General features: G+C 49.8%; 1 protein-coding gene across 6 annotated transcripts in view; it reads right to left on the bottom strand.

The window, feature by feature from the left end:
- CACNA1B (calcium voltage-gated channel subunit alpha1 B) overlaps positions 1–18,010 on the bottom strand; it is a 182,434-nt gene that overhangs the window by 55,674 nt on the left and 108,750 nt on the right. For all 6 annotated transcript variants that reach the window (XM_082696484.1, XM_082696479.1, XM_082696480.1 and 3 more), the window contains 4 exons: positions 4,972–5,098; positions 2,411–2,540; positions 2,244–2,303; positions 1,109–1,215 (listed from right to left, as the gene is read on the bottom strand). In XM_082696484.1, the coding sequence (XP_082552610.1) occupies positions 1,109–1,215; positions 2,244–2,303; positions 2,411–2,540; positions 4,972–5,098 (424 nt within the window). The remainder of the gene's footprint in view (positions 1–1,108; positions 1,216–2,243; positions 2,304–2,410; positions 2,541–4,971; positions 5,099–18,010) is intronic.

Here is an 18,010-nt window from a genome sequence, read left to right as displayed (position 1 = left end):
CTCTCACTCTGAGCCCGCCCGGCTCGACTGTACCCCTTCCCTGTCTCACTCCTAAGCCCCTCACTGACACTTTATATACAAAGAAAACCGGTTATGGCCCCACAGTAGATGCTACGCATTGCCGGGAGGCAGTCGTGGGGAACAGAGAGAAGACAGCAAGCCCCATTGCTGGAGAAGACACATGGAAGTTTCGTCAGGATGGCCAACATCCTGGCAGTCATGGGGACAGCAGCTCCCACCCAGGCCCTCACTGCCCTCAGGGCCCACATTCCCAGCCTCCAACACTCACTTGGGGTGCCCTGTTCACCAAGGGCTGGCCTTGCCCCAGCCCCAGCCCCAGCCCCCAGCCCAGTCCCCAGAGGTGAGGCAGCGACCCATGGCCTGGGACACGGCTCCCGGCAGCATGCACTCTGGACAGTGGAGGGTGAGCAGAGGTGAGACATGGTAGTGAACCGGCCCAGAAGGGCCATGCTGTGCTACGATGTGAGGCAGAGGGAAGGCATTACCCCACGAAGCTCCTACCGAGAGTCCAGCAACAAAGAGACAAAGAGAAGAGAGTCAGTGAGGAGGCGCCGCCGTCCCTGAGTGCTCAGAGAAGATGCAGATATTGTCCCTTGGGTCTTCCTGATCTCTGGGTCTCTCCAGTAGCTCCACCCCAGCCCCCACACCTGCCCCACGCCCACCACCATGCAGGGTCTGAGGGAGTCAATCCAGGCCCAGCCACAAGGGAGCTGAGTGTCGCCCACTAGGGAGTCAGAGAAACCGGGGGTCTAACACTGCTGGGGGAAGGCGCCCACCAGCGGCCGCCAGCTCCAGCTCTCCAGGTGGCACAGCCGAGGTCAGAGCAGGTGAGTGGTTCTCAAAGACCTGAGAGGCAAGCACCAGAGGAACCGGAGGCCTGCCCAACTAGTGTCAGAACCACAGGCCGTGGCAGGGACAGGTGACCATGAGAAGCTTTCAACCCCACACAGCCCAGTCCCAGGTAGACAGGAGGGGAGCTGCACACAGCCCATGGAGGCCAGTGGGGAACCCTTCCTGCCCGAACCGCACACCCACCATAGCCCTTGGATGGCAGCCCAGCCAGACCCAGGGCAGACATGGTACTTACGAGAAGGCAAATGCCACCAGGGCCCCACTGACCACGATGAAGTCCAGAATATTCCACAGGTCCCGGAAATAGGCCCCAGGGTGCAGCAGAAGTCCCAAATCAATCATCTGCAGGGGAGAAACACATATTAGGTGCTGAATATTTCAGAAAGCAAAGCAGGGCCAGGCCCCAGACTCATGGGGTTGGGGGGAAGGATGCCGCACCAATCGTGTCTTCTAAGGGCCTCAGCAGGGCCTCTGAACCTCAGCACCACTGATCCAAATATCCCTACATGGTCACGGCTGGCTGAGATCTTGCCTGGGCTCCCCACCCGCTGGTGACACCCTCCCCTTGCCGGGCTGCAGTCATCCCCCACCCCAGGAAGCCCACACCCTGCCCAGGCCCACAGGGGGTCAGTTCTCTGCCACAGGAGCAAGAGCTGGTGGGGTTCACAAGGACCTGGCTCTGCCAGTCCCACAGCTGCAACTTCTGGCCAGCACCCCAATGTGTCCAAGCGCCAGCTTCCATGTCTATAAAATGGGACAACAAAGAACGTGCCTCCCCCATGAGTCTGCAGGAGGAAGAGAAGAAGCGGAGCTCACGCACAGACGGACAGACGCACAGACAGACACCAGTCACGAAGCTGCGGCACAGCCCAAGCGGCCCTGTGGGCAAAGACTGCACACGTGCATGCACACACACGTGCAGCCCCTTGGCAGACGCCGAGGAAGGAGCAAAGGCCATCAGGACTCAAGGCGCAGACCAGAACCATGGTGAAGGGCTGCGTCCGCCACCTCACAGGAAGCACGAGAGCTCTGAGCACACGGCCTCGGCACCCACTCAGCCCTCCCTCCTCCCAGCCTGACATCACGAGACCGGCCTGAGGGGGACACGTTCCCAGGAGCCTGGAGGCCTGGCTGGTGGGTGGCAGAGCCAGGAGTGGCCCCCGGGGGCTCCCCCAGAGTGGGTGTGCTTCTGGCGAACTGGCCTCTGGCCCCCCGCCACACCCAGGAGCAGGCCCGCGTGCACGGGTTCTCTCTCGAGCACACACCCAGGGCACAGCTGGCACACAACCCGTGAGGAATCCCAGCCCGGCCAGCCCATCATGAGAGAAGGCGAGCGAAGTCCTGGGCCACCAGGGCACCTCACACCTCACCTTTATCACCATCTCAAAGGTGAAGACGCCCGTGAAGATGTAGTCCAAGTACTTGAGAGCCTAGAACCGCAGGAGGCCTGTCAGCCGGCCCTGGCCGTTGCCCCCAAGCCCCCGCAGCGAGCAGACAGGACCCAGCCCGGCCCCCTCCAGCCCGGGGCCGCGCTCACATTGTTCCTGGGGGAGTCTGTCCGCACTGGGTCCTCGGCGGCCAGGGCGATGCTGCTCAGGGCGATGACCACAAGGATGACCATCTCAAAGTAGCGCATGGTCACGATGGAGTGGCAGAGGCGCCGAAGCCTGCGGGCAGAGCACCACCGCAAGGCCCCGATGAGCGGGACCGGTCCCTCCCCAGGCCACACACCCAGCCTCTCCCTGCGCGCTGCGCCACCCCAGACCCAGGTTCTGCTGTGTCCCCGCAGGTGGCGGGCAGTGGCCAGGTGCCTGCTGGTGCCTCCGAGTCCCGAGGGGCATCCCGGCAAAAGGGCCGGGAAGGCTGCAGGAACCCACAGCAGAGCCGGCACATGAGGGATGATGGCTCAAAGCCACCCCCACACAGTCCCCTGCTGTGTGTGGATGGCCGCTCCCTCTACAGATTTATAGAGACTTACAGAGGCGGGGCCGGGGTGTCGGGTGCTCTGCTCAGAAAGGACAAGGCGGGACCCAAGCCTCCTGTGCATGGCAGGCCTCTCTGGAGAATGCAGGACCCTTCTCTAGGTCCGTGCTGGCCCGTGCTCGTCCCCCCAGGGCTGCGGGGTCCCCCCTAGGGCTGTGGGGTCCCCCCCAGGGCTGTGGGGTCACCTGCCTCCCTGTAGCACCACGGGCATTACTGACAACAACTCTGCTGTTAGACACATGCTGGACCGTGGGGCCTGGTGCTGCACAGGAGTGTGGCCAGACACCAACGGGAGACTCTGAGATGCTGACAGCCTACGACATGGCAGCAGGCAGTGACCAGGAGCTCTGGGAAGACCCCTCGGTGGGGAGGAAGGGGGTCAGGGAAGCCAGTCCCAGGGGACAGGGAGGAGCAGCCACAGAACCAGTGCCCTGGGGAGGCAGGGACAGACCCGTGTCTCACCTCTGCAGCCCAGCCCCCTCTCTCACCTCCACTTCCTATTCTTAGGGCCATAGGTCTGAAGGGACCTTCCACCTCCCAGCCACACCCACCCACTCTCTCTCTGCCTTGAAGGAGCTACTGTGCTCCCCTTTCACAGTGACCACTGCCATACTCTGGCCTCCCCACCAACCAGAGCCTCTGGTGACCTCCTGCCACGCCGTCCCCTGTGCACACACACCTCTCCTCCCTTCTCTGGGACACTCCGTCTCTGCCTCTTTCATCCTGCATCTCAGGACTGAATATCCCCCTCGGCTCTCCCCCTCACACATACCCGGAGTCCACCCGACTCCCAATCCCCAGCAGAGACACAATGTGGACTGTCCCTGCTCCACAGGACCCACACCTGCCTGTTCCCAGCTCAGGGCGGGGGTGGGGGGGGCAGCCAGCATGCAGAAACTCTGGGGGTCATCCCTGACATCTCCTTCCCTCTCCCCATCTAATTTATCCAGTTCCGCAGATTCTCTCCGAAATGTCTTCCCAAGCATTTCACTCCCAAACTCCCCACACGACCTCCATCATCTCCTCCTGAAGACCCGGCCTGCCCATGGAGCTCTGTGCAGGGTTGTGCGGAAGCCAAGGCTGGCCGTGTCCCCATCGACCCCCCGTCGGCTGCCACCACCCGCTCCTCTGGCACACGTCCGTGCTCGCAGGCAGGACCGTGCTCCCTAGCAGAGCCCAGTGAGCTCCCGGGACATGGGTGGGGAGCAAAAGCTCAAGACAGGGAGGGAGGGTGGGTGGTGGGGGCTGGGCAGAGAGAAGGCACGTGTGGCGGGGTGGGGCCGGCCGGCACAGCCAGACTCCATCAAACCCTCTGCCCTCAGGACCCCTGCTGCCCCGCACCTTCGCACCTTCGCTCTGTCTACCACCTCCGCTGGGGACGGTCTCCCCACCCTTCCTCACCCACCTCACCTCCTACTGACACCCCACCTGACCTTCCCACCCTAACATCAGTTCCCTCCGTGGCTCTGGGCTGCCTCCCAGTACCTCCCACCCTGTGAGGTCTTGGTGCCCTACTGACTCGTCTGGTTTGCTGTCTCTCCGACCTGCACAGAAGCTTATCAAGGACGGGGTCCTTGTCCATTCTGCTCATTCCCCTGTTCTCCCAGCACCTAACCTGCCGTTAGGGAAGAACTGGGTGACCTACGGCACCAGCGGGACTGATGAGGGGATGAGAGACGCTGGCGACTTCATGGTAAACAGAGTGGAGAAACAGGCGGACAGGTGAGTGGACATCGTGGACAAACGCAGGCGTGCATGCACAGTGGGCACGACGGAAAATGGACATACGAGGGACATAAATGGGACACGTGCGTGGCAATGAGCAGTCCCAGCAGCAGGGATGGCAGCTCTGCGGCTGACCGGGTTCAAGCCCTAGCCCTACTGCTGGGGCTCACTCCTATGCATCTGCAGACAGGCCTGGGACCTTCCTGTGGCTCTCCGTCCTCATCTGTGGGGTGACCACAGATTGCTGGGGTGATCAGGAATCTAGTACATTTAAAGTGCACAGAATCCATGCCCATCAGGCCATGTCTAGCACACGCTGCTACCATGCACGTGGACCATGGCCACGGACACGGGACAGGCACACACGGCATGGGCACACAGGAGACTCACAGGTTGGTGGGGCTTAAACAGAACATGGAGCTGTACGGCACGATGGGTCGGGGGCCACTCCGCACCACACCGTCAGCCTCCGCCTCCTTCTTTCCCTCGGCTTGGCTTTCCAGGTCCACGTTACCACCTACAAGGACACAGGGCCACCCAGTTAGAGACATGGTACCTGCGAAGCTGGCATCACATGGCCTCACCTGCACAGCAGACAGGTTCCAGCCCCAACCCCACTGGCCTCCAGGGACCCAGCCAGAGAAGAGCGTGTGCCTAAGACCCCGCTTCACAGGAGACTCCCTCCAACAGCCGCTGAGGACGGAGCCAGCACTGGGCGCCCTTCTTCCCTCCCCCTGCATGAGGGTCAGGGTGGGAGCAGCACCGAGCCCTGGGCCCCTGGCTGTGGGCACCTCTGCCCCCAGTAGGGACCACTGATCTAGATGTTCTATGAACACCAAAGTGCCCCTCGGCCCCCAAGACCAGGGCCATCAGGCTCCACTCACTGGGTTCAGGGCTCGGTGCCTCCTGGAGAAAAGGCGGCACGTGTCTGTGTGGTGAGAAAACCCTGCAGGGATCTCAGGCCAGCAGGACAGGGAGGAGCAGGGGCCTGCCCTAGACCACACACACTCCTCTGAACCCAGGAGTCCAGGCGGACCCAGCCTGGGACCCTGGCAAAGGCCTAGAGAGCCAGGACAGTCGCCCAGGGAGGACTTCAGCAGAGCCCACATCTCGCAGGGGCCCCCCGCTCAGCCCCTCACCGCTCGCTGCCCTGCCCCTCAGTCCCATCCTTTGCTTTCCCATGGCTCAAACTACCCAGGGTTAAAACGCCCTGTTAAGTGGATTCTCTTAGGCAGATGCCTGCTCCTGTAAGTGGATTCTGGTGTCTGTGCATCGTGCTTTTTCTCCCACTGACTTTTCATTTCTCACTATCCCAAGGTGCATTTCTATTCTTGTGGGTAACGGAGTTTTTGAGACCACAGGGGTGCCCTGGAAGACGGGGCGGTGAATTGGAGCCAAGGCCCAGGACTGGACCTCACATGGCATCTCACGAGAAAAGGGATGTTAGAAGGCAGTGGAGAGGAGGGTGCAGCCACCAGTCCCAGGGAGGACGGCTGAGCCCGAGGAAAGGTCCCGGGCATGCATGGAAGAGCTCAGGGCAGCAGCTCCCCACTGATGTCATTACAGAACCTTCCAGAAAGCTATTTGGCAAATAAGTCCTAAAGAATTCTACTCACTGATTTAATCTGTAACCTGCATTCACAAAGGTGTTTGTTGTCAGTTCTTCTACAGTAACAAAAAACTATAAAACGTACAATCGTTGGAAAAAGACTCTGCAATATTCATGATTCACCATACTATAGATATTTAAAATACCTACAAATACTTTCAACGATAAAAGAAGCTTAAGATATTGTAAGTTAAAAAAAAAAGGTTGCATAGTTGTATATCCCAGATGACTCAACTCCAAAACAGGAATACATGTGGCGAGAGAAGCAACACCAAAACAGTACTAATTGTGGTGATCGTTCAACAGCAGACAGGAATTTTAATTCTCTTCACAACATTTTTAACATTCAAAAAATTTTTTTCATGATGAGCATGCATTACTTTTAAATTAAGAAAAATTTACTATTTAAAACCATAGCTTTTCGGGACACCTGGGTGGCTCAGTCAGTTAAGCTGCTGCCTTCAGCTCAGGTCACACTCCCAGGGTCCTGGAATCAAGTCCCGCATCAGGCTCCTTGCTCCGTGGGGAGCCTGCTTCTCTCTCTGCCTCTGCCTGCCTCTCTGCCTGCTTGTGCGTGCTCTCTCTCTGACCAATAGATAAACAAAATCTTGGAAATAAATACATAAATAAATAAAACCATAGCTTTTCTCTTCAGACTCCTCAATAACAATAAGGCTGGATTGTTATGGACTCAATGAAGAGTTTTGGACTCAATGAAGAGTTTTGCCGCGCAAGATAAAGTGGAAAGATGCCAGAAACCAGGTGGAAATACTCCTCCTGAAACAGATTTACAGCAACAACAAATGGGATCAACTAAGTCAAAGCAGACCAAAAAAACAGGAGAGGATCAAAACGGAACTGCAGCAGACTAAGTAAGTTCATTGTTAAGTAAGTTTTTAGTGAAGCAAGTCACTAAAAAACGAACAAGAAAACCAATAAGCGAGACTTGACAGTAACGAAAATTAAATCCCGAAATGGGACAGTCCCCCCAGCAAAATGGCCAGCTGCCGAGCGGGGACGAGAGAGCGTGCACGTGCAACAGCCACGTGCTGGACGTGGTCCAAGGGCTTCGTGCATCCTCACAGCAGGCACTGGCTCCCACTTTCCCCCTAAGGCCATGTACCTACTTGCAGTGTGAGGGAACATCCCAGTAGAAAGCGACACTCTTACAAGGAGAAAGAAATGAAGACTGGTGTTTGGGAATGATGAAGTATCTGGGGACAAGGGGCAAAATCCCAAAGTGGGGTGTCGGGGAGACGAGACGTGAGTCCCAATTACTACCCCTGCACACTGTGGCACGCGCGAGAGGAGGCCTGTCTCCACTAGAGGCAAATGCCCTCCAGGAAGCTCATGCCAGGGATGGACAGCAAGGCTGGATGCTGTGTCAGTGCCAAGAGAGGTAACTTCTCGGGCACACGGCTCTACTGGGGCTGCTCCCGTTGGCGTCGGGTGCTAGTTACAGAGCTGCGCGGTGTGGCATCCCTGCCCTTTACCCTAACTTTCCGACAAGGCCTATTCTCTCCAGTGCACGGCATTCTCAGGAATGCACATAGCATCTTGTAGCAGGAAGGTCTGTAGTTAAGAAAGACAGAAAATGGTATTTATCAAAAACACAAGAAATAATAAGCGTCGGGAGGGTGTGGAGAGAAAGGAGCCCTCGCGCACTGCTGGTGGGAATGCAAACTGGTGCAGCCATGGTGGAAAACGGTCGGAGGCTCCTCAAAAAAAAACCGAAAAACAGAATTACCACATGATCAGTGATTCCACTACTGAGTACTTACCCAAAGAACAGGAAAACACTCCTCAGAAAGCTACCGGCACTGCTGTGTTCATGGCAGCAGCATTTACAGCAGCCAAGTGTGGAAGCAGCCCAAGGGTGCAGAGACAGGTGAGTGGATAAAGATGTGGTACATACATGACAGAACATCGCTTGGCATTGAAAAGAATGAAAACTCGCCCCTGGCAACAATATGGACAGATCTGGGGAGTATTAGGCTAAATGAAAGAAGTAAATGCAAGAAAGACAGATACCATACGACCTCACTCACATGTGGATTTAAGAAACAAAACATTTGAACAAATTAAAAAGAGACAAACAGGGGTGCCTGGGTGGCTCAGTGGGTTAAGCCTCATGATCTCGGGGTCCTGGGATCGAGCCCCGCATCAGGCTCTCTGCTCAGCGGGGAGCCTGCTTCCCCCTCTCTCTGCCTGCCTCTCTGTCTGCTTGTGACCTCTCTCTCTGTCAAATAAATAAATCTTAAAAAAATAAATAAATAAAAAGAGACAGACAAATTAAAAAGAGATGAGCAAGAAAACGGGCACGTATATGCAGAGTAAAAACTGGCGGCTGCTGAAGAGGAGGTAGGAGGGAGACGCAGGAATAGGGGAAGGAGCTCCAGAGCCCACTGACCATGACGAACACTGGGTGATACAGAGAACTGCTGACTCGGGGTGCCCAGGGGCTCGGGCGGTGAAGCGTCTGCCCTTGGCTCAGGCCATGGTCCCAGGGTGCTGGGATCCAGCCTGGGTCAGGCTCCCTCCCTGCCCGGCAGGGAATCTGCTTCTCCCTCTGCCTCTGCTCTCCCCCACCCCCATGCTCTCTCTCTTCCCTCTCAGATAAATAAAAACAAAAAAAGAATTGCTAAGTCGCTATATTGTACACCTGAAGCTAATATAACACTGTCTATTAATTATACTTCAATGAAAAAAGAATAAAAATGATATAAAGATCTAAGATGGAATATAAAAAGGAAAGCCAAGAAACGGATGGATCTAAAGAAACATGATCTCTGTAAAGTCAAAACAATAATAACATCTACTTTTTAAGATTAGTTAAAGGATAAAGTGTTGTCCCACAAAGGACGACTGTAACAAGGAAGCTAGGAGAAGCGTGATTGCAGCTGCCCCTCTGGGGTTCCAGCATCGCCCACGGGAGCTTAGAGCAAACCCGACGACAGACTTGGCGACACGCGCAGCGGCCATGACAGGGAGCGCTGTGAGAAAAGAAACCGAAACGGAGTTCATAGCTTTTAAACTAGAGGGGAAAATGTGATGCATAAGCAAATAAGTGGCCAATTTCTAGTATTCCTAAAAGGAATGGAAAGAAGAAAAAAGCCCAGGAGAAACGGAACAAACGCCGCACTCTGAAGCGGATGAAGCAATAAAAAGGTCAAAAGAGACCAGCGAAGCGAGTCGGAGTGACCCCCACACCATCACAGGCACGTGCGGCCCGGCTCTGGCTCCGGCTCCGGCTGCGCGCTTCAAACCCCCAGTTCTAGGCAGTGTCCCCGAGACACGCCCCAAATGTAAGGCCACATACAGGTCACAAGCCAAAAGTTGGGAAGTGATACACCTGCCAAATGTTCGAAAGAAAAAAGGTCAGTTCTATTTTTGCATCAGAAAAACAGACTTTAAGAAAAAAATCACTGGAGTGACAGTGGGTCAGCAGTGGTAGCTCAGACCTTGTGAGACGTAAGGGTTCACACACATAGATAATCCTCCAAATACAGAAAGCAACATATATCTTAATAGAAGTTTTGGGGTTTTTAATGAAGAAATAAAACAAAAAGCCCCACAAAAGAGATGCAGATTCACAGAGCTACTGTTGTGGAAACATACATAACAACGCCCGGTCACCTGTCAGAATGTTTTCTACAATAAGCTGCATGTTCCAAACTATTCCAAGAACAGACAAGTCTAAAAAAAGAAAGATTTTGGGACGCATGGGGGGCTCAGTGGGTTAAAGCCTCTGCCTTCAGCTCAGGTCATGATCCCAGGGAACCTGCTTCCTCTTCTCTCTCTGCCTGCCTCTCCGCCTGCTTGTGATCTCTGTCTGTCCAATAAATAAATAAAGTTTTAAGAAAAAAAGAAAGAAAGATTTCAACGTACCTCACTCAATTATCAATGGGTCAGTCATTGACATGGCAAAATATTAGTGAATATACAGAATATTTACCAATAAAGACTTGATTTAGCAAATACCAAAACGCCAGTGACTAACTGAACATAATAAAAAAAATACATTAAAAAAATTTTTAATGCCAGTGTTCCCCAAATTAGAGAAAACATATTCCCCTTTTCCCTTTTTTTTTTTTTTTAAGATTTATTTATTTATTTATTTGCAAGGGAGAGAGGGAGAAAGCATGAGTGAGAAGGGCAAAGGCAGAGAGAAAGACTCACAAGCAGACCCCACACCAAGCGATCCCACAGCCCCGAGATCATGACCTAGGCCGAAATGATGAGTTGGGTGCTTAACCGACTCGCACCACTCAGGTGCCCCAGAACATTCCTCTTAAGCACAGGGGGGAACACTTACAAAAGCTGACCGCGTGTCAAGCCGTAAAGCAATTACAAGTATTTCTCAAAGGAAACCATCATACGGGTCATGTTCTTTAACCCCCAGTGCAATTAAGTTAGAAATTAAGGCAATAATCAGGAACAAAAAGATCAATTAAGATTTAAATTTTATAATTAGAAATTGAAAAACAGACTTTAATGAGTTCATTGGTCAAAAATTATGTATTTATAGGCAGTATAACTTTGTCTACATAGAAAACAAAGTAATCTACAGAGAAATTACTTAGGCTAACAAGAAATTTTGCTTGGCAACTTGGCAAGTTACTTGGAAACTTTTGCTTGGCAACTGTGGATTTTGCAAGCCACATAGTTGCCAAGCAAACAAAGCCAACATACTTAAAAATACAATGTTTTAAATAATATAATTTAAAAAACAGAATAAGCAAAAATCAAAGACAAAAAAAGGAATTTTAGGGCAGTGAAACTACTCTGAAAGATACTATAAAGGTAGCTATATGTCCTCATATATTTGTCCAAACCCTTAGAACATAAAACACCAAGACTGAACTCCAATATCAACTATGAACTCCGGGTGTAGGCTCATTGACTGTAACAAATGCACCACTTTTAGCCGGTGGGTTGCTGATAGGAAGGGAAATTGTACATGTGCAAGGGCAGTGAATATACAGCAAATCTACACTTTCTGCTGAATTTTACTGTGAACCCAAAACAAAAAGATAAACTGCTTCATATAAGGGAAAAGAGATATAAATACAAAATCAAAGAAGTAAGATAAAAATCCTATAATCTTGGGCACCTCAGCGGCTCAGTGGGTCAAGCCTTTGGCTCAGGTCATGATCTCAGGGTCCTGGGATCAAGTCCTGCATTGGGCTCTCTGCTCAGCAGGGCGCCTGCTTCCTCCTCTCTCTGCCTCTCTGCCTACTTGTGATCTCTCTGTGTCAAATAAATAAATAAAATATTTTTTTTAATCCTATAATCTTACATTTGAATGACAAATGGCAAAAGAATACATGACATATTCTCTTTAAAAAAGAAAAAAGTACAACATCCATTCATGGAAAAAAGAAACCTCAACAAAGTAGGTTTTAGAAGGAACATACCTCAACATAATAAAGGCCTTCTATGGAAAAACCCAAATCTAACATCATATGCAATGGTGAAAAGCTGAGAGCTGTTCCCCTAAGATGAGGAACAAGACAGGATATCCACTCTCACCACTGTTATTCAACATAGTACGGTAGGTTCTAGCCACAGCAATCAGACAAGAAAAGGAGATAAAAGGCATCCAAATTGCTAAAGAAGAAACCAAATTTTCACTATCTGCAGATGACATAATACCCTAAAGAGAAAACACCAAAGACTCGACCAAAAAACTGTAAGTGACAAAAACAGGAAATGAACTGATAAATGAACTCAGTAACGTTGCAGGATATAAAATCCATATACAGAAATCTGTTCCACTTCTATACACTAATCATGAAATATCAGAAAGAAAGATTTAGAAACTAATCTCACAATTGCACCAAAAATAATAAAATAAACTTAACCAAAGAGGGGGAAGACCTATACTCCAAAAACTACAAAACGTTGATGAAAGGAATCAAAGATGACACAAATAAATGGAGAGACATTCCAGGCTCATGTGATTAGAAGAACAAATATTGTTAAAATGTCCATATTACCCAAAGCAATCTACAGATTTAATGCAAACCTCATCAAAATACAAATAGCATTTTTCACAGAATTAGAACAAATAATCCTAAAATTTGTATAGAACTGAAAAATTCCTGAATAGACAAAACAATCTTGAAAAAGAAGGACAAAACTGGAGGTATTACAATCCCAAATTTCAAGATATACTATAAAGCTGTAGTAATCAAAACAGTATGGTACCGGCACAAAAATAGATTAAAAGAACAAAACAGAAAACCAAAAATAAACCCATGTTTACAGGGTTAATTAATCTATGACAAAGGAGGCAAGATTATGCAACGGAAAAAGTCTTTTCAATAAATGGTGTTTGGTGTGGGGGGTGTCGCCTGGGTGGCTCAGTCGGTGAAGCATCTGCCTTCAGCGCAGGCCATGATCTCAGGGTCCTGGGATCGAGCCCCATGTCAGGCTCCCTGCTTCTCCTTCTCCCTCTACTCCTCCCCCTGCTCGCTCTCTCTCCTGCTCTCTCTCAAAAAATATAAATAAAATCTCTTTTTAAAAGTGGTATTGGGAAAATCAGACAGCTACATACAAAAGAATGAAACTGGACCATTGTCTTACACCATGCACAAAAATAAACTCAAAGTGGATTAAAGACAGGGCACCTGGGTGGCTCAGTGGGCTAAAGCCTCTGCCTTCAGCTCACGTCATGGTCTCAGGGTCCTGGGATCGAGCCCCGCATCGGGCTCTCTGCTCGGCGGGGAGCCTGCTTCCTCCTCTCTCTCTGTCTCTCTGCCTGCCTCTCTGCCTATTTGTGATCTCTATCAAATAAATGAATAAAATCTTTAAAAAAATGGATTAAAGACATAAGTATGAGGTCTGAAACCATAAGAACCCTGGAAGAGAGAACAGAGAGTGATTTCTCTGCCGTCAGCAGTAGCAACATTTCTCTAAATGTGTCTCCTAAGGCAAGGGAAACAAAGGCAATATTAAACCATGGGGACTACACCACAATAAAAAGCTTCTGAACAGCAAAGGAAACATTCAACCACAAAAAAGAACAACCTACTGAATGGGAGAAGGTATTTGCAAAGGACATATCAGATAAAGGGTCAATATCCAAAATCCATAAGGAATTTACACAAGTCAACACCAAGAAACCCCAAATAATCAATTAAAAATATGTGGAAAGCATGAACGTTTCCCAAAGACGACATCAAGATGAGAAGATGCTCAACGTCCCTCATCATCAGGGAAATGGAAATTAAAACCACAAGGAGATACACCTTGCTCCTGTCAGAATGGCTGCAACCAGCAGTGCACAGCAAGCGCTGGCCAGGGTTCAGAGAGAAAGGGACACTTGCACACCAGCACTAGCACCTGAAAGCAAACTGGCGCAGCCACTGTGGAAAGAGGATGGAAGTTAATCAAGAAGATGGGGGGGTTCAGTGGTTAAAACCTCTGCCTTCAGCTCAGGTCATGATTCCAGGGTCCTAGCATCAAGCCCCGCGTCGGGCTCTCTGCTCCATGGGGAGCCTGCCTCTCTGCCTACTTGTGATCTCTGTCTGTCCAATAAATAAAATCTTTTAAAAAAAAAAAGTTAAAAATAGAAATACCACATAGTCCAGCCTCTGCACTACCGGGGATTTACGGAAGAACGCAAAAACACTATCCGAGAAGGTACACGCAGGGGTGTTGGGCTCAGTCCGTTAAGCGCCCAACTCTCCATTTTGACTCGGGTCATGATCTCAGGGTGGGGAGATGGAGCCCTGTGTCGGGCTCCACACTCCGCAGGGCATCTGCTGGGGTGCTCTACGTCCCTCTGCCCCTCACCACCACATGTGCACGCACTCTCTCTCTCTCAAATACAAAATCAGCAGACCTCTAGAAAAAGAGACAATCACCTGTCTTTACTGCGGCACTGTTTACAACAGCCGACCTAGGGAAGCAGCCCAAGCGCCCACCAGTGCATGAGCGAAGAAAGACATGACACACGCCCACGCACGATGGGACAGTACTCAGCCGCAGCGCAATGAGACCCTGCCACTTGAACACCAGAGACAGATCTAGAGAGCATGACAGCAAGTGAATAAGTCAGAGGAGAACAAATACCACGTGATTTCATGCATATGTGGAACCGAATAAATGAACCAGACAAAAGACAAAAAGACACAGACTCTTCACTATAAAGAAAAACTGGTGGTTCCGCAGGGGAGATGGGGCCGGAGATGGCGAGACAGGTGAGGGGATTAAGCGGACGCTTGTCTCAATGAGCCCCGAGGAACGCACAGCACTGTGGAGTCACCGTATTGCACACCTGAAGCTAACACAACACTGTACACTATGCTGGCATTTAAATAAATAGTTATTTAAATTTAAAATGAAAAAAAAGTTCTGAAAAAGTTGGAAGCAATAAAACCCAGTAGCAACAACCACACTGCTAAACAAGCCTCATTTCCCAACAAAGGGGCCGCCGCGTCTCAGATCAGGCTCTACAGAAGCCCCAAGACAAGGAGCCGTGGGAGGGTGACCAACTACTCCCAGAATAACAGGAAGGAAGTGAGGAAAACAGAGCAGGAAAGAGAAAACAGCCAAGCAAGAGTGCGGTGGCAGGTAAAACCCTGTAATAGCAGGGTCAGGCTGTTCCCACAAGGGCTCTGGGGTCTGAGCTAAGCCTCAAAGTTGTCCCAACCTGAAGCCACAGGCTGGGCTCTCCTGCCTTTACACCACCCCTTCACTGGCTCTGGTCGCCTGGGTGATATATGCCCACTTCCTGTCCTCTCCCCTCCGGTGGTAACCGCAGTCCTCCAGGAGGAGCTGAAGGCAAGGCTACTGAAGTCAGAGGACAGAAAGGAGTTGGAACAGCCAGCATCCCGTACACAGGTCTTCTTGGAGAGATGGCTGACTCCACGTCTGGGGCAGAAAAGGTACACGATAGCCCTGGAACACACTGCTCTCGATGAAAACCAGAAAGCCATCAAAGACAACATAGGCATGTGAGGTCCAAAAAGGCCAACTATAAGGGGCACCCAGTGGCCAAAGATGGGACAATCTGAGCACCAAAAGTAACAGTGAGTTCCAAGAACTAAAGCACATCAAACACATTAAAATAAAAAAAAAAAACTCATACTAATCATTCTCATAAATGTCTAATTGGCCATATTTAGAGTTTCTGGGCACTGGTTCACTATTATAGTGAACGGGGGCGCCTGGCGGCTCAGCTGGTTAAGCAGTGACTCTCCAACTCAACGCAGGTCTCGACCTCAGGGTCGTGAGTTTAAGCCCCACTCTGGGCTCCACACTCAGCACGGAGTCCGCTCCTCCCTCTTCCTCTGCTCTTCCCCACCCCACCCCGCCATCTCAAATAAGTAAAATCTTTTCTAAAATAGAAATAAACAAATAATGCCCATACGTAAAGGCACAGAAGTAAGCATGTATCTTGCTTACTACAAATACCAACTCCATTTCCAGCAGCTGATGAGGTAAGTTCTTCCTTACAGAAAAGGTAAAAATAATAAGTGCACAAAGAACGACAGAGTCATGAATTCACCGTCATGTGACACAAACCTCAGTGTCTACGAAAACCTTTAGGGGAAGCCTGGTAGAGAACTTCAGGGTGGATGGGTCAGGACCAACCGCTGTCATGCAGCAAAAAGGAAAACGTGACACTAGACACGACGTGTCCCATGTAAGGGTAGCAGGAAGCCCACCCTGCCTGCAAAGCTTCCTGGAAGAGTTTTGTTGGATTCCAATCAAGTCTCTAGATCCATAGTTTACAAACAAGGGCAATTCTGCCTCCCGGGGACATCTGGTCACTTCTGGAGACATGTTTCAGTTGTCCCAGGGTTAGGGTGCTGCCAGCATCTGGAGAGGAAAGGCCAGAGATGTTGCTGAAGAGCCTTAAAACCACAGGCCTGCCGCCGCCAACAAAACAAGCTCAGAGCTTGGCCTTAGACTGAATTTCCAGTTTCCAGGAGACACTGAGGACAGAGGACGGTATCAAATGACACTGTGAGGAAATGCAGAACGGAGGGAAGTCCTACAGGACAAACGACAGGGCCTCCTCAACAAAAAATGGCATAAAACAAGAGGAACGAAGTTGTTACAGAGTGAAAGAGACACAGATCAAGCAACAGCAGGGGAGTAAACCTTGTTTTGATCCTGATCCTAACAAATCAATGGTAAAAAGTTATTTTTTAGATAATTGGTAAAATTTAAACTTCGGATCGATATTAAGTAATATTGTGAAATTATTGTCAGTATTGCTAGGTCTAAGAATGCTCTGTGGTTGTACATCCTTAATTGTTCAAGATGCTTACAGGCACAGTTAGACCTAAAATCATATACAAAATCATAAACATATACAAATCATATACAAAAAGCACAGGGAGGGGTGCCTGGGGGGCTCAGTGGGTTAAGCCGCTGCCTTCAGCTCAGGTCAGATCTCAGGGTCCTGGGATTGAGCCCCGCATCGGGCTCTCTGCTCAGCAGGGAGCCTGCTTCCCCCTCTCTCTGCCTGTCTTTCTGCCTACGTGTGATCTCTGTCAAATAAATAAATAAAATCTTTTTTAAAAAAAAGAAAGCACAGGAAAAAAATGAGAAGGTTCAAAGCGAAGATTAACAAAATGTGGATAATTGCTTAAGGATGGGTGACAGAATATGTGGATTCATTATACTTGTGTCTCTACTTTCAATGCTCTGATTTTCCACCGTAAAAAAGTTTTCCTTTAAGCAGCCTGGAGAGAAGCAGGGCCCCACAGAAGAGCAATTCAGACAGACGGATGCCTTCTCCACAAGAACGGCAGGTGGGAAAAGACAGAGGAATGGTGGCACCGTGGACAGAAAATCACTAACAAACTAGAATTCCACACAAAACAAAACCACTTTGGGGGCACCTGGGTGGCTCAGTGGGTTAAGCCTCTGCCTTCGGCTCAGGTCATGATCTCAGGGTCCTGGGGTGGAGTGTCCCATCGGGCTCTCTGCTCAGCGGGGAGCCGGCTTCCCCGTCTCCCTCTGCCTGCCTCTCTGCCTACTTGTGATCTCTGTCAAATAAATAAATAATCTTTAAAAAACCTACTTTTTACTGACAATGGTTAAAATAAAGATTTTTCAAGCAAACCGAGAATTTACCACCATCAAACCTCACTAAAAGAGGGACACCTGGGTGGCTCAGTTGGTTAAGCCACTGCCTTCAGCTCAGGTCATGATCCTGGTGTCCTGGGATCGAGTCCCACATGGGGCTCCTTGCCCAGCAGGGAGCCTGCTTCTCTCTCTCTCTGTCTCTCCTGCTGTTTATGTGGTCTCCCTCTCTCTTTCTCTCTAACAAATAAATCAATAAAATCTTAAAAAAAAAAAACTCACTAAAAGAAATAAATCCAAAAGTGTTCTTCAAACACAAGGGGAGGAAAAGTCAAATGGATGATCTAAAATACAAGAATTGATGAAATATTAGAAAATAAAATGATATCGATGGCAAAAAAAAATTAGGAAACTTCTGCCATGCGGAAATTCAAAACAACACTTATAAATAAGTCATGGGTCATGAGAAATCATAATGAAACCTGGAAAAAGATTTAGAAGTATGAAAACTATGGTGTTTCAAAACTCATATGACACAACTAAAACCCTTCTTAAAGCAAAGGTTAAAAGCGTGAACACACCAGCAAAGTGGAGGAGCTTACATGCCAGGAGCTGCGCATCCCACTAGTAATTGGGAGAAAGAATATTATGACATAGATAGAGAAAGTGGAAGAAAAAATAATAAATAAAAACAGAAAACAAAGATACATTGGAGAAGATCAAGAAAGCCAAAATTTGAGTCTATTTAACTAGACAAAGATGTAGGAGAAAAAG

Source organism: Mustela nivalis, assembly GCF_964662115.1.
Source record: "Mustela nivalis genome assembly, chromosome: 13".
Taxonomy (NCBI): domain Eukaryota; kingdom Metazoa; phylum Chordata; class Mammalia; order Carnivora; family Mustelidae; genus Mustela; species Mustela nivalis.
The sequence above is the reverse complement of the archived record's forward strand: the minus strand, read 5'-3'. Positions and strand labels throughout refer to the sequence as shown.